Source organism: Triturus cristatus, chromosome 5_1 (genome assembly GCF_964204655.1).
Source record: "Triturus cristatus chromosome 5_1, aTriCri1.1, whole genome shotgun sequence".
In the NCBI taxonomy this organism is placed as follows: domain Eukaryota; kingdom Metazoa; phylum Chordata; class Amphibia; order Caudata; family Salamandridae; genus Triturus; species Triturus cristatus.
In genome coordinates this window covers 124,606,182-124,624,027 of record NC_140587.1, presented here as the reverse complement: position 1 = coordinate 124,624,027, position 17,846 = coordinate 124,606,182, and the positions used below count along the sequence as shown (strand labels likewise).

General features: G+C 42.7%; 1 protein-coding gene across 1 annotated transcript in view; it reads left to right on the top strand.

Annotated features, from left to right (window-relative positions):
- Positions 1-17,846, top strand: part of LOC146830356 (uncharacterized) — a 993,685-nt gene that overhangs the window by 549,118 nt on the left and 426,721 nt on the right. Inside the window, exon 9 of the mRNA XM_085603721.1 lies at positions 15,498-15,533. Within this exon, the coding sequence (XP_085459847.1) occupies positions 15,498-15,533 (36 nt within the window). The remainder of the gene's footprint in view (positions 1-15,497; positions 15,534-17,846) is intronic.

Below are 17,846 nucleotides of genomic sequence, written 5' to 3'. Positions count from 1 at the left end.
GATGTTATGGCTTGGTTATCTAATTCAAAGGTATGAAATCTGCAGCTAGAAGTCTCTATCAGATGAACAAGTTACTTACCTTTGGTAACGCATTATCTGATAGAGACTCTATCTAGCTGCAAATTCCTGACTGTCCAACTCATGCCTCACCGCTTTGCAGACTAATATTGTAGTGCTAGGATTACTCTCCTTTTCAGCGCACTAGTTTTGCACATGACTACGTCAATTACTTTGTGGCTCTGCACTTCTGGCTTGGAAAAAACTAAAAATACTCTTGTGCTGTGTGCCTGGGTGGCAACTATATAGGCACCGCACTGTCATAACCGACGCTACCGATGCCACCGATGTCACATGGAGACGAACTGAGCCACCCTGACGCCGCGCGCAAGATGTATTGCTCAGCAAAAGTTTCTGGATCAAGCCTGACGCCTGGGAAATTCAAAGGTAAGGAATCTGCAGCAAGATAGAGTCTCAACCAGATAATGAGTTACCGAAGGTAAGTTACTTATTCAGTATCTTCCCTAGCCTCACAAATGATCCATACAATCTTTTAAATTGCTTGCTTAGGAAAACAGGAGCTACATATTCTCAAACCAGCTGACAGGTAGTTTTAATGCCGGATGTAAGGTACTAGTAGCTATCAATTGACCTATAGGAGACACTAGGGAAGATAATCAGATGTTTGTTAAGTTTGCTGCTGCCAACATTGGAATGGCAGTCCAGAATCAGACCTTCTTCTGATGAATTATCCTCTGCTTCAAGCAATGCTGCACCCTGGCCAAAAAGGATCCTCTTGAGGACCTTATAGCTTATTTCACTAGAGCTTACGCCGTAACTACTGCCCTAAGAGTCTTCCCGAATAACATATCTGACAAGCAGCCATGTAAGCATCTGCCCAAACTATTATCAGACACTACTGCATTGATTCACAAAACTTTAGGGAGGGAATTTATTTTTGCCCTCTCTTTTCTGCAGGACCCTTGCAAAATCCACTCCTCTGATTTACCTCTTCGGAAAGGGCATTGCTCGGACTTTGATTCGCAAAGAGGGAAATCTGCGGTTAGAAGTATCCAGCAGCTTAAGTTATTTACCTTCTGAGTTAATCTACCTGCAGATTCCTCACCGCCCTCCCGCCTCCCCTTTATGCGGCACAGATTTTCACGATTTAATAAGGGTCTTCGTTAGACTTAGCAGACAGCCAGCTACCATTACATTTGTCTGAGAGCCGAGAGCCGTGTCAGAGTGGAGCGGTGGAGCCGCGTTTGGTGCTTTTGGAGCAGTGTCGGAGCACTGCGTAGCCGCCAGCCACCTGCCGCCTGCTGTGCCACCTGCCGCCTGCCTGCTATGCGGTTTTGAATGGTGGGAGGAAACGTGGATGGGGGAGGAGTTTCAGTTTGAGAATTTTTATGTGTATTGTTGTACAGCAAAAAAATCTGTAAAAGGGCACGCAAGTGGAGGTTTAGCCATTTTAGTTAGCTGTGACATAAGATGGGATCCTGTGATCTATAAGCACACCTCAACATGCTGTATCAGAGTAAAGTTGAGGATTGGTGAAGATAACTTGGGGCAAGCGATTTCTCTTTTACTGGTAAACTTGTAAATTCCTCCAGGGAGAGCGTCAAACGTATTGGTCGTCTCAATCTGTACTTTTGTGCAAAGGTTAAGTAACAATGAAGAATGCTCACATATAATGCAGGTGGGTGATTTTAACGCTAAACTATCCAATAGTGCAGTTATGTCTTTTTCTAACCTGGAACTGGAGGAAGTATGGGCCATCCTAGATTCTGTATTGCCGGTCCATCTAAGGTCAGATAAACAAGGCCTGTTACTTTTGCAAAATTTTAGACCTTGTATCGTTAAATGGTAGATTCCCAGAGGACTCCCCCGCTGCTTATACCTTCCGGGGTGTATATGGTAACTCTTTAATTGATTATATGGCAGTATCTTTTCAAGTATTTAATGTATGTACACAATTTAAGGTATTTGTCACTAATATGAGTGACCATAGTATTGTAGCTGCAATAATGGATATAGAAATTGAGAAGAAAGAACTTTGGAATCAGAGGGATGAAAAGGTCTCATTTAATCGTAATAGTGGGCGTTCTGGCTGGTCAAATAATTTGCTTCCTAATTTTAAGAGGGTCTTTGAAAATACCACCTTTATTTCCAACCAAGAAACCGCTGTTCAGAGGTTCGAGAGAGTCTTGGCTGCAATTAGAACTTTTGGAAGAAAGAAGCAAGGCATTAGTTTAACTCCATTAATAATAATACCATGGGAAATTAAAAAACTGAATCGGAAAATTAATGGTTTAATTAGAGACCAATTTAGGAAGCCCATGATACAAAGGCAGAGAGAAATAAGTAGACTGAAACAGGTACAGAAAAGGAAAATAACATCGGATCGAAGGAGGGCTGAAGACGAAAAATGGGTTAGACTTCGAGAGGTGGCTCTTTCAGGGGACACTAGGAAGTATTGGGCACTGATAGCAACATTTTGTGACGGGATAGAGAAGTCAAAACCTATTTTAATCCCAGAAGCAGAACGGTCCATGTATATTTCCCAGCTGTATGTTTCAAATCTCGCAGTTGGACTGAGCCAAGAGGTTAGTATTACCCCGACTGCGGGGAGCGACTATGGTGCACCATCATGCATGGAGATTGAGGGTTACATTAAAGGGGCAAGATATTCCAGCGCAATGGGCCCAGATTATGTACCAATAGCCATAATAAAACAGCATTGAGTAGAGTGGGTGAAATTTCTGCATCCATTGTTCGTCCATTGTTATATCCACGGTGATATACCACAATCCTGGAAGGGAAGTATACTAGTTTCACTATATAAAAAGGGTCCAAAGAATTCCCCTGCCAGTTTTAAGGTCAGAAAAAATGTGAACTGGTTCTTGGGAAAAGAGAAATTGGAAGTAGTAAAATTGTATCCATATTTAGGAAAAATATTTACAAATAGGTGCTCAGCTAATAGTCATATGGACCAATGCAAAGGCAAAGCAATCTCACAAGCCTTTGCAATTAACCGTCTGTACACACACTATGGGAAAAGACATGTCTCACATATTATATCGGTCTATAAAATAAAGATCCCACCAACCCTGAGCTACGCTAGTGAAACAATAGATGCACAAGAGTGGGACAAATTCAAGAAAGTGGAAGGGCAAATCTGGCGCCAAATATGTAATTTGAATCACGCTGCACCAATTGCACCGCTTAGGCTCGAATTTGGTCTTCTTTCCACTTATGTGCTATCTACGGCCGCGTGCTTAAGATGGTGCAATGCATTGTTAAATAGCTCTGAGAACCTGCTACGGGTAGCACTGTACAGAGAAATATTTGTAAGTATGAAAGAAACAAGCATTTGCAATGCAATCGGTCTCGCCGTTAGGACCTTATATGTATATAGCTATGCAGCACATTAGCCTGGGTGCTGAAACATCTACTGTTCTTTAACATAGAGGGAAAGTAAGCACCAAACTGCGTGACACGCTAGGTATGGGAACACGTGGAGATAAATATGCCTTTTAGAGGGAAATGGTATAGTCCAAAGCTCTGTTTTTAAAATAAAATCAGGGCCTTTGGTGGTCATATCATTGAAAATACAAAATGTGAAAAAAATATTATTTTCTACAGGTGCTCATGGAAGACAATTTCTATGGACTGGAATGGAGAGAATGCTAAAGTGATTCTGGTATTTTACTGACCTCTGCTGGTAGTTTTCTATCAAAACAGTTAAATAGAGGCAGTTGAACAGAAAAGAAGTCCCTAAGCGGAAGCAGACAAGTCCTAGGGTTGATCTCCAGACACCCAAAGTACATACACATATAAGTACACAATAAGTATATACTAAAGAAGTATATACAAGAGGTCTCCAATGCTCGACCTGAAAAATGAGATCGCTCAACAGATAACATCCACCCCTAGAGGAAACCAGAGCCCAGAACTTGAATTTAAGATTGATTTTAAATGTTTTCTGGTGTCTACTTTATATTGAAGCCTTGCTATCATAGTGGTGATACACAGTTTTGCAGTGCTTTATTGCCCCCCGCAAAGACCACCTCTCTCAGATTGCAGAGGTTTTGTGCAGGCCAATAGAACGAGGAAAGAAGAAAAAAAAGGAGAAACATTTAAAGCAGGCTCACCTTCCAAAAAATCATGGAAATCGCCTACAGGAAATACCATTTGGCATGCCATTACTCATTATAGAACTTCCCAGGCTATTGAAGAGAGAGATTTTTGTGAGTCATCTGAATCATAATTAAAAAACTGTGAGTGTACCTCCTCACACACTTTGTAGCAATTTGCAGTATACTTCAACAATCTACGAGTAGCACAAAGCATTTTAACAAACAATGGCAACTTGCTGCACTGCTGCCCCACAACTGGGGAAATACTTCCTCCTGCATATGGACACAAGCCAAGTGATGCTTAAGGACTTTTCCTTGCTTGTCTTTATGCCTCACTTCATTCACCTCATTCGCCATTAGCTTTTATACATTCGTCACAGATAAACCAGTAGCTTCACTGAGTGTTAATTCCCTCCATACACGTTTCTTCCTTTATAAACTAGGTCTGCCACATGGTACACTCTTTGCATAGGTAATTTACTTCTGCTTGTCTTTGAGGTACTTTGGTAGAAGACTGCAATTTGTCTACCCTGGCCTGGAATTAATTAGCCTTAAAATTTAGCAGAGGTAAAAATGCAAGAAGAAATTCAAAAGACCACTGCTAAAATGGGGAACAACCTTTACAACGCAACTTTTACAACGCACTACACTTACAACGCATTTTTTACAACGCACAATCCATTACAACGCATGACATTACAACGCATTTTTAAAAACTACCTTTACAACGCATTCCATTACAACGCATACTACCATTACAACGCATACCATTACAACGCATAATATTAAATTGCATTTAAGGTAAGTATTAGTTAAATTGTATTTAAGGTAAGTATTAGTAATTTTTACCCCTATACTATCCAACATTTACCCTACTGTTGCACCCCCTGGAGTTAGATTAGTAATTTTTACCCCTATACTATCCAACACTTACCCTACTGTTGCACCCCCTGGAGTTAGAATAGTAATTTTTACCCCTATACTATCCAACACTTACCCTACTGTTGCACCCCCTGGAGTTAGAATAGTAATTTTCACCCTTATACTATCCAACACTTACCCTACTGTTGCACCCCCTGGAGTTAGAATAGTAATTTTTACCCCTATACTATCCAACACTTACCCTACTGTTGCACCCCCTGAAGTTAGAATAGTAATTTTTACCCCTATACTATCCAACACTTACCCTACTGTTGCACCCCCTGGAGTTAGAATAGTAATTTTAACCCCTATACTATCCAACACTTACCCTACTGTTGCACCCCCTGGAGTTAGAATAGTAATTTTTACCCCTATACTATCCAACACTTACCCTACTGTTGCACCCACTGGAGTTAGAATAGTAATTTTTACCCCTATACTATCCAACATTTACCCTACTGTTGCACCCCCTGGAGTTAGAATAGTAATTTTTACCCCTATACTATCCAACACTTACCCTACTGTTGCACCCCCTGGAGTTAGAATAGTAATTTTTACCCCTATACTATCCAACACTTACCCTACTGTTGCACCCCCTGGAGTTAGAAAAGTAATTTTTACCCCTATACTATCTAATACTTACCTTAAATGCAATTTAACTAATACTTACCTTAAATGCAATTTAATATTATGCGTTGTAATGGTATGCGTTGTAATGGTAGTATGCGTTGTAATGGAAATGCGTTGTAAAGGTAGTTTTTAAAAATGCGTTGTAGTGTCATGCGTTGTAATGTCATGCGTTGTAATGGATTGTGCGTTGTAAAAAATGCGTTGTAAGTGCATGCGTTGTAAAAGTGTGCGTTGTAACGACATACATCCTGCTAAAATGCATCCTAAAATAGCAGAATGCCAAAACTTACACGAGAGTGGCACCTCTTTTACCTAAACAATAAAAGGGAGTTCGCAGATGAAAATCTCCCGTGCCCGATTATTGACTGGGCTCCTTGTGTGAAGTGGGAGGGGGGGGATGGCCGGGGGCAACGAGGGTGTGTTGACCAGTGATGACCTGTTTGTTTGGTTCTTTTATTTTGTGCTTAGAAGAAAACTGAAAATGCCAATAAAAATATTTAAAAAAAAAAAAAAGAAAATCTCCAGTGCTTTTTAAACCAAGGCAGCCACCGCAATTTCTCTTATTAATAAGTTAATTGAAAGATAAACGTATGAGTGAGAAACATTATTTTATTGCCACAGCTATCTAACACGAACACTGTCCCTCTAGAGGTAATATGGAACAGTTAATCTCACAAAAACTCGAAATGTAAATGACACCTCGCAAAGATTAAAACAATAAGAATAATAAATACCCTGTCTACAGCCACATTCAACCTAGCGAGCAAACCTCTCACCACAAGCTAATCTTCCCCAGGACAATCAATTCATACCAAACAGCGACATAAAAGGATCTCGCCGCAAATTCAGGAAGAAGGCAGTCGCAGAGCGAACACCCAATTTTCAGCTACAATAACTTACAACGAATGATTAGAACAATGCAATAATCCAAAGGAAGCATCTCTTTTTGTGAGGTTTTTCTCAAGGAAAGGCAGCCATCACTAAAAGATGCACACATAGCAGTGATGCGCATTACTTTCTTGTGCGCAGGCCAGTATAGTGAAAGTCAACTAATTTGAAAGTAATAATTCTCGAGGAGCGGCTTACACCAAAACAGGAAGTAGCACACTCTTTGTGAACACCAAAAACACTCGATTCAAAATTTCCGGTAAACCCAGGATTGTTTTTCAGCCCTAATTAAAGAGGGTTCAATTTGCCTTTCTCTAAGTACACTCTACGTCCAAGTTGCTGAAAATCTATTTATTCCAATATCCCTCGAGCGTCATACCTGGTTTTGTTGGAGGTGTAATGTCACTTGTTCTATCATATATCTGGTTACAATGACAGAAGCAGAAAGCGATAGACGCGCAGTGCATACTCTTATAGCTAGCTGGCAGACACGTCACACGGGAGGAGAAGTGTGTTCCAAGCCTCATTCTGGCAAAATAAATTTCATTGGTAAAATAAATAAAGGAAGGGCTAGGCTATGTAGCGCAAACTCGACCTGGAGGAATGCAAAATTTATATCAGCACTACTTGCTTGCATGACACAAGAACAAATTCATTTTTGTGTATTTTTAGGCATTGGGATATTAAATAATTTGCCCAGGATTTCAAGATGGTGAGCCGATGTGAGATTCGAACCGGGTTCCCTACTTACTGCCCCCTCCCCGCCTATCTGGGCTGACGTCAGGGCTCCCGGCTGTGGTGTCTGACCCCCGGGCAGCAGAAAAATTAAAAGATCCTGGGTTGCCTGGCGATCGTGAAATTCGCCATCCGTACACTCCTGCAGCCTCGCGTGTGCAAGCATACGCACAAGCATCGACTCATCACACGCTTGCCAGCCTTATTTTTATTGGCTTGAAACAAAATTCCTGCATTCTCATTGGTGCTTGGCTTCTCAATCCCGCCTCCTGGCGGTCATGACTTCATTTTTATCCTTACGAGGCTATCAGCCCCTTTACTAGAAAAACTGTTTTGTTCCCGTGCCTCTCATCATTCCCTCCTGTAGTCTGTCACTTATTACACCACTACCACCCCTCCACCTCCTCCCGTTAGTGCCTTCTTATACCCCCGCACTTTTGTGTAAAATGCAATAGGGCTCGCGTAAATTTGAGCCCTATTGCATTTTCAGTGCTTGTTTGCCGTCTCATTGGTGGGCGATTTCGCACTCTTTGTAAGGCATCGCGCGCATGCGAGACAAAGAGAGGCAGAGACAGCACAAGCAGTGAAGCAGGACGAGGTGAAGCGCGGCTGTGGTTCGTTTGCCTCTCTTGCTTCGGTAGGTGGAGACAGAAGTAGCGCCCCAACAAGAAGCACTAAACGGATTCCATTTGCAAACCGTTTCTGCAGCTTTTCACATTATGCCATTCAGCCACCAAATGGGTACCTTTTTAATATCCAAGGTGTGTGATGTTTTTACATTTCTGGGGGCTCGAGGATAGAGCGTGGATCTGGCCAGCCATATGGAAGCTCTGCCCTATTGGCCTCAAGCTGAGCCAGAGACAGGCACCTGGCTAGAGCTTTCAGTGACCCTCCCACTTCTTAGAAAAAGCCGGATACGTCCTATGACTTTTGAGAAGGCACGAGCCTTACACATGTCTGGTTGGCTCGAGAGTAACACGAAATCTGCATAACTTCCGAATCTGGACAAGGTGCCATTTCAAAGGCTGTGACTGACTCTTTTCCATCGCTCCCACCGTTTCAAGATGCAGAGACCTGATAGCTGATTCACAAATAAAAGTAAGACACACAGTTCCCCATCATGCCATGAAGACACACAGTTCCCCACCACGCCAGGAAGACACACAGTTCCCCACCACGCCAGGAAGACACACAGTTCCCCACCACGCCAGGAAGACACACAGTTCCCCACCACGCCAGGAAGACACACAGTTCCCCATCACGGCCCAGCCTGGTTCTCCCTATTGCCTCGCGGGGTCGCGGGATCTTGCCACTGACTGACCCATGGGGCCACAGGATAATACCGTTACCCCGGCAATTTCATGTGGCCTGGAGCGCGAGTCACCGATATATGTGCTACGTCACCGATTAACAATGTAGTGCGGCCCTGCTCGGGTGATGTGAGAACTGAAGAGTGGTCATAGCAGGAGACGGAGGAGCTGTGCTGAAAGAAGGGAAACACAACATACCATACCTCGTGGCCTCTAAACTGGCCGACCCTACACCCATGTGCTTCGAAGCCGCATCTTGAAGCACCAGGTGCTGTCCTGATTCTTTACAATACCCGGGGCTTTATGTGGGCCGGGTCCTGCCGGTGCTCAGCACCCCCGTTCTAAAAAGCAGGTGCTGAAACGGGTCCCTGTCGGGCTCTTATTTTTGCCCTCACCCTTAGAGGGGAAAAAAACTTACCTCTGCAGCAGAACCACCATTTACTGGGATGTAACTTCAAAGAGATGGTTATAGTTCTTTCACAGTCTCATCATTTTAGAACTGCAGCATTTTCAATACTCTATACACCGAAGCCCTAGTTGTTGCTTTTTTTTATCTTATGCAAATAACGGTCATTGACAAAGCCAATAGTCCTGGCTTACTGTAGGCGTAATGTTACTTGTTGCATTATATACCTGGATGCAATGACAGAAGCAGCAAACTGCCAGTCAGGCGGCACACTGCTACGCATATATATATACCATCCTGGATAACTTAGCACAGGAACAGGGGCGACTGGTGACATTTGAAAGTGGTGAGCCGTAAAATTATTGTCATACTGCACCGTAGCGAGTGAGCGTAGCGAGCGAGCCCGAACAACCTAAGGGGAGTTGTTGGGGGGGGGGGGGGGGATTTTGAAATAGAGAGTGGACAAATGGTGCATTTTCAAGCAAATTTGAGAAAGCAGGAAGTTTAATAAAGCATTGTGAAAGTGCAGTTATTACATTAATAAAGAAATGTCATATAACATAGGTAGCTTATTCAGTTTAGGTAGCTGCTTATTCAGTATAACCACAGATCTTCATAACAGATTTCGAGATACAATGCATTTCTGAGTACCTCACAGATGTTTTTTAATTAACAAACAACTAAACATCTAAACATCATGTGCATTTTGTGATCTGCATCAGATACATGTTCTTTGCAGCAGGCACATTCTGCGCTACCTTTCCATGAGTCAAAACTTCCACTAGACAAAACTCTGATCTCTCTCTAGGAAAAACATTAACCATCAGCGTTATCATGACATTTTTATTGTTTCTGTGAATAAAATCAATTTAGCCACTTTGCGAACTCTCTGACTTGCTTTATTTCGTTTTTTATTTATTTTTCATAGTTTGAACCTTTTATTCCCAAAGCGCACTGTGAAAACAAAAATGTTGACCTCCCCCTTACTACTGCAAGGAGACTGAGGCCTATTGCTATATAACAGCGTCGTAGAAACAGCTCTCTTTCCTAAATGAGCTCTTTAAACTAATCACAACCAAAATAAAATCAAATAAACCTCTTACTTCCCACTGACACCACCCTGTTAAGAAACGTTCATACCGGGTTAACTATATCTTCCGATTGGAATACTTCTGAAGTGCCACATATAACCCCAGCTAATGACCTCCTTTTGAAGCTTTGAGTCCAAATTCAAGCTTCAAAAGGTCCAAAGGTTCTGAAATGCACTTCCATACATTTAGACATTTTCCTCCCTAATTAAGAGCCCTGAGCCCATCGCCCAAGTCTGTGAGTCAGAGTGCTGTGAGCTCAACCGTGGCAGAGCTGCCGCTGATTGGTGTAACACTGTACAGCAAAGCACAGACTGCTGGCCATTCCTGTATACATCAATAGTGCGCAGAATAGTGCAGTGCAGCAAAGCAAGTAAAACACCACAAAGTATAGTGCAGCAAAGCACAGCACAGTCCAGCAAGCCTCAGAACTGTGGAGCAAACATAAGACTGGTATAGAAAGCACAGTGCACAACGCTACCGCACATTACAGGACAGAAAACTATAGCATAATACAGTGCAACATAGCACACGACAAAAGCACAAATCCGGACATCCGATTCAATACGGTAAACCCCTTGGCACTTGATTAGAGCAGTGAGCATCAAAGCAGAATATAACATAACACAACAATACACAGCACATTAAAGTACAGCACTGTACGCAATGCAGTGCAAAACAGCAGCGCTTAATAGAGCACATCCTTATTGAACCCTTCCACAATATGTAAATGTCTTTAGGCCTATTGCCCCGTATGTTCATGATTGGTGGCATTGGTGTTGCTTTCTCTATATATGTGAATTTATGGGAACTATGTCTCATGTGCATAGATTATGTGTCTGTGCTAGAGCATATGTATTGGCTATCCCGTTGGTTTTCAGGACTGGCTTGACAGTGCAGCTGTCGCAAAGACCTATTGTTACCAATTCTTTAAAATGCACAGTGTACTTTGCGTCTATTCATAGGAGTGTTACTCTTTCATGTTGTTCTGAGTGGCTGTTTTGTGTATCACTCAGTCTCCTGTCTCCTGTGGAGTACCTGACAATGTAATGCGTGGCAGATTAATTTGAATGCTTTAGCAGAGCTCTTTAACTCGGCCGAGGAATGTGGTAATTAACACGAGAGCTGTGTTGGGTAGGATCCATTGTCTTTGATGAAAGCACTGCCTGGTTATTCGTGCCGGGGCTTCAAAACCCAAGCAAACCAGAGGGATAAAGAATTTCACACAAAGTGCTTCAATGCCTCGTCGGGTGTAGTAAGTGCTAACCTAATGAAATTTCAATGCAATAAAGTAAACCTATCTGTAGGATTTTCCTTTTTTTTATTGCAAAGTCACGAAAATGAAGTCCTAAAAACGTAGGATTTTCCTTTTTTTTATTGCAAAGTCACGAAAATGAAGTGCTAAAAACTCCTCTCACATTATACTATAAAGGCACAGTTGGAACAAGTAACTATCTCACTGAAGAAATAAGTCGCAGAATAGATCATTCAGCAGGTGCAACATTTGACTGTAGGCATATAAATAATTGTTCACTTTTCTTTCATTCACAGTAGTGCTGTCATTTGCATGTACTTCAGTCCGTATACTTCTGGAAAGTATTTGGCCATGGTAGCTTTTCATTTTAATTAATTGTTTTGCAGCATGAACTTCATTTATTTATTTGGATGTTTACATGGACCTATGAGTGTTGGGTAGGAAATGTAAATGGTCTATACCCCTCATCCTATCAAGCCCAACAGACACTCCAAGCCTGTTGATAGTTCGTGTTTCCTCCCACTCCCTGATACTTTTAAAATTGTGGTTTTACGAGTCTGTACAATGAATTTATATTTCATGGGATTAAGTTGGGCCTAATTAATTGTGGATGAATTTGAGCGGCCACTTTGGCGAGTTAAGTGGAGTGAAATAAAAAGCATCATAATATGATAAAACATTTTCTAAAGTCACACAAAATTCAGTTCTCACTTCCTCCTCCTGTACTCTACAATGTACTCAAAGGCACGAGGGCCCTCTTGAGGGGAAATCGCCAATATAAATAATCTAGCATGTGCGGTCGATTTCCAGGCTGTCCAGCCCCTGTTCTCGAGAATGTTGATTCTTACTTTAAATCCTGTCCCAAATGTTTTATCCCCGGACCCTCCCTCTGTTTCACTGTCTGTCCTCTCGTTTCTTAATATCACGGTTATCTCAGCTCCCACTGGACTTTAAGTTTGCTGTTAGACAAATATCTCATAGTGAAACCGCCGAATATGAACAGCCACCAAGAAACGCAGAAGGGGCTGTCAGCTCTTGTTCATTTAGGCCAGGAACACACAAAAAGCCCCCGCTTGGTTTCAAGGCAAGCGCCGCAGCTGCTCCCCTGTCCAAACAGTAGAGGTATTTAAGACCTATTTTAACTTTGCAGTTAGAATGACCGCCACAAGTTCGGCTCAAATCCAGAAATGATTGCTGGTGTGCTAAGGGAATGGTGCACTGTGCCTGCAACACATACAGAGAGATGGACTTGAGGAGAATGGCCACTTGTTTTTATGCGCCTGCACTATTATACAGTGCATAATCTAAAGTTGGAATTCCCCGGAGTTAATGCGTGAACTGAAGGCAGCACAAGTCGGAAACAGTATGCAGTGATTGCCGCCCGGTCGCGGCTGGCATGACGGGGGAGAGGGGTACGCGCAGGGAGAGGGGGGGTGGGGGGGAGTGTTTAATTAAATTTAAAAAAACTTACTAGGATGAGGCATCTCCCCCGCCGGTCCCGCGTCGCATCACGTCTCCGAGTCCTCGCAGGAACATTCTTCTCATACGTGAGTTTGAGCTATTGTTATTGTAAATAACAATGCCTTTTATTTTTGTTTTGGATTTTAAAACATGAATAAAAGACATTGCCGTTTACAATTCCAATAGCTTAAACTCGCGTAAATCCGAGACCTATTGCATTGTAAACGCTTGCTTAGGCATGCTGAAGTGGATGCCTGCTTGTGCCCCGGGGGGACCACAAAGTACTCTAGTAGGTCCCTGCTTTTGCCCCAGGGGCACTATAGTGCACGCAATGGACACAAAGATAAACCCCTTTAAGGGGCTTGTTTTGAAGCGACGAGCGGTGGCGTAACATGTAAAGCTGCCGACTTTGGAGTTGGAGAGCAGAGTTCGATCCTCGGCTTGGGCTGTATAAAGATAAATCATTAAAAGAAGGTCCGCGGCGTGGGCTGTATTAATCCTAAATAATTAAACAGAGATCTCAGATAAAACAAGCTTTGTGGGGAGAGACAAATAAAACAAGCATTGGCAGAGACACATAAAACAAGCATTGGCAGAGACAAATAAAACAAGCATTGGCAATGCAATAGTATGGGGGTGTGAGAAGGCATTGGAAGAAAGTAGTCTGTGCAGTAAAGGGGCTAATAGCCATGGAAGGACACAAATGAAGAAATGTCCATCATAAGGAGGGACTAACAAGCCTACAACCAATCAGAAGGCACCATCTAGGACACCAGCCAATGAAAATGATGGGTGGAGAGTGGGTGGAGCTTATATACACTATAGTGTATACTGCATGTCTCAACGAGACAGCGCAAGCGCTGCCTAGGCGAGACCTAAAAAGTGCTATTTTTAGGAATAATTTAAAAGCATTAACAATGTTTGGTTTAGATAAGGACGGGGCGGCGGTTCTGTGCAAAACTATCATTAAGAAAACAATCTACGGGGTTTCTTGTGAAAGAGATATTAAAATGTGCTTAGAGAATAGAAATACTGATTGTATTGTGGGGAGCAGTATTGTCAAAAACCCCCAACCTTATGTTTTACGGAATCTTAAACATGAAGTGCGCAGGGTGATTCTGCTACTGAGATTGAATTTACTCCCCCTATAACAGGAGCCTGGGAGGGTATTACTAGACACAAAACGTATTGTGATTTATGTAATTCCTGTATACAAGATCTGAATCATGTTTTATTTGTTTGTCCCGCATTACAATCAATACATCGTAGATATCTAAGGAATTGTTTTTTAAAGTGTAATATCACCACAGCAGAAGAGGCCCGAAATTGTCTGTTGTCCCCCCCATCTGAACACATGTGTTTTAAAATCTTTTGCTTTTTTAAACAATTTTTAAACATATTTTAATGTCGTAAAGATCCTTTTAATATGTATGCACTGAGCACTTGCACTTTCTTGACTCGCCTGTCTTTAAGACCGATTTACTATGTTTACAATCAAGCATGTGCACTCTTACAAACTTTTTCTGCTTCCTGTTACTCATTCTCTAGGATCTCAAGCACCTAACTAAATCCTTGTTTTGCTGCTAAACTATCATGTACTTCACGATCTTTTTAATATGTATGCACAGAGCACTTGCACTTTCTTGACCCTTCGGTCTTTAAGGCCGATTTATTATGTTTGAAATCAAGCATGTGCACTTTTACAAACTTTTTCTGCTGCTAGTTACTCATTCTCTATGATCTCAAGCACCTTACTAAATCCTTGTTTTGCTGCTAAACTATCGTGTGCTTCACGCTAAAAAAGGCGAGTCTACAGTATTGAACTACTCTGCACTGTCATTATGCTGTAGGTTATACAGTACAGTTTAGTGAATAGACAAATTAACTTTTATTATATGGTTATTTCGTTCATTATCTAGTAATGTATAGCGAATTTTAAATGTATGCACTTTACAATAAGTTTTAATTCTGACTGTTTTATGATAGTATTAGATTATAAGGCCGTATAAGTCTGTAAGAATTCATGTATGGTATTTTGACTACTCATGGTTCACCCCTTTTGGCACTGGAAAACCTCTAGAATGGCTGCTACTGATTTGCTCATCTGTGTTATTAGATGAAATGACAAGATGAAATTAGATAGTTTTTAAGATGTATTTTTATGTGGAATTCTTCGGAATTCCAAATCATAATGAATAAAATTAAAATTGAACTGAATTTGTCTGATATGTTCTATGTCTTTGGCATGGAAAGAAATAATGTTTTACCTGAAGTCAGCATACTGCAATGGCACTTTTATGCAGCTCTGTGTTGTCATGTCCAGAGGTGGGTTGAAGTTGCAACAATGGCCAATGGCTTCACCTGTAGCTATTGCATCAGTCTCTGGATCCAGTTTAGTGTGTAGGGAGATTCACAGGGTGAGGAATCACAAAGTAATGAATCTGCAGTTAGAGTATCGACCGGAAATAGCCTTACCGGAAGTAAGTAACGCATTCTTTGTTGCTTGAAATCCATCGATTCCTAGGCCATGAGAGTTTATTGTCCAGGACTCAGACAATCCTGGCCAAGGACTAGGATTTGTGTTGCATTTAAGAACATGCTTGCAGAAGGATGTATTTTGTTTGTAATATGAAGTGTCGCTTTTAAACATTTATTTACTCTCTACAGGTTCCGGCAAGAAAACTGGCCATCGTCCGAAAACAAGTAAGTACACTGGCCTGTTTAAATAATGGTTCCGGTCCCCTACAGTAAAATATGTGCAGTCTTGATTTGTGGAAATTATTTATATTCTTATTTTCCACGTGTATTCTAAAGAAACGGGTTTGTGTGAACGTGTTAGGCCATACTTGAGACTGTTAGGGTACAGTACAAAGCAAAGCAATACTAAGAGGAATCTATTACGTCTAATATTCTACAGTGCATGCTATTGAAAACTGTTGAACGATGTCATCTTCTGTTGTAAAGAGTTCCAACTCTAAAGTACACTGTTTGCACTGTTGGAAATTTAAATTGATGAGACGTGTTCTGTGCCATTGGGTTCTCTCTGCAATTAATAAAGTGTAGAAACTCTCTGTACGTGTGCGAGATCCTGTAACATACCTTGTCCAAAAACTGTATTTTCCAATTCCCTACTTACACAGTACATTTGTCCAACACACCATTTAGGGAAGAGCTTACAAAATAAGGCAGAAATGGTGTCCCAGTCCTGGGATTTTTCTCTCTGCAGCTCACATATGTTTTGCACTCCATTAATACAAAGTGAAGCTTGTAAGGTGTGAGCTGTTCTGCTCTGCTTGCTACAGCATTTATACAGGAACATTTTATGTTGTTTCTGGTGTCCTTCATTTCTGGTAGTTTTCTTGCTTGTTCCCGCTGGAGCTTCAAATACTTCTTTTCGTGCTTAAAGTGTTGAAGTTAAAAAGGAATGCAGTCTGTGAGAAGTTGGCCTGATATGTAGTGCTCACTATTCTAGTGATCACTGTGTATCATTCCAAACAACCCTTATTGATGATTGGTTGTAAGTCAACCTTATAGACCAGCTATCCTAGTAGCGTGGATACGAGCAGTTTTAGGCTAAACTCTAGAGGGCGTGTTAAGCCAGCTGTTTACCATCACATATACCCCTTGAACACCAAGTGAAAGGACACCACATAAGTTGTTATGAAAATAAAGGATATTTATTTATAACAAGACTACCCTGGCTCTTTATGAGTCAGGGAGCTAAGCACAATACAAAACTCTTAGGAAAATACTTCTGGTTGCACAATTTACACAAATGCCCGAGGGCACGAAACCATTACACTGTACGTGGAAGGGGAGAAGTTAGAAAGTCTAAAGTTACTGATTCCGGAGTGATCCGATCAGTGGGACTAAACGAAAAAGGAACTGGACACTTGTAAAGCGAACCTGCGATGGAGCACCGAAATGCTCGAGTTACCTAGCCCAGAGGCTGCGGCTGTGGAAGGTTCGGCAAGATGTCGGAAGTCCTCGTTGTAGTCTCAGGAGCCTGGAAGAAGAGTTGCTGGCGGGCGACCAGTGTCGATGTTCAGCGAGATCCAAACCTGGATCGGTGATGAAGGAAACCTGAAAGCAGAGGGGACTCAGTTCTCAACCGCTAGCCAGCGATCGTGTGGGCACCAGGGGGCTACCGGCTGAAGTCACCTCGACCAGGTGAGTGGATGACGTCGGACTCGGCTGTTCCTCGGACCAGGAGGCGCGGCGGCGACCAGGATGGAGGGCGAGCTGTCCCACGCAGGTGCCTGCTGTCGATGATGCTGGGCCCAGGAATGGGGCAGCGGATAGTGGCAGTGGCAAGCCCACGCGGTGGAGTCAAGATGGCGTCTGGAGTGGACCAGGAGGGTCCGTGGTACTCCTCTGTTGAAGGGGAGCAAGAGCCAGTCTGGAGCAACCAGACCAGTGATGAAACAAACGTGGTGCGTCGTGAAGAGGGCCACAAGCCGGTAGGCAAGTGGTCGAACAACGCGGTGAACAGCAAGGAGCGGAAGGGCCCCCACGCAGATCTCGGGGATGCTGGGGAGGCAGACTTCGGTGCTGGAGCTGCTCAGGGTTAGGGCTTCTCAAACCCTAGGTGCACTCACTCGAGGGTCCCTCGGTGGGCGTGCTTAGATAAGCGTCGTGCAGGTTTTGAAGATGGCCGGTCCCGCAGGTCTCGTCACACCTACGACTCTCAGCTGGGCTGATGAGGGAGGTAAAAGGTCAGAGATGGCAGGGAACTCGGGTCTCGTCGAGCTGGGCAGTCTTGATCCGTAGGAGAGACTTACAGCAAACCGCAAGCGCTTAAGTGGTGCCTGCTGGTGCAGGGTGGCTACTCCTTAGCCACAAGGGAGAGTCTTCAGAAATAGTCAAGAGTTCCTTTCGTGGAAAGTAGTTCAAGTTTCAGAATTATCCAATTTGGGAAGGGGACTCGCTCCTACCTTTATTCTAAGAAAAAGGGGCTGGCCCGTGACTAGGTTCTACCTATGGGTGGAGCCAGGAGGGGGCTGGTTACACCCCTCT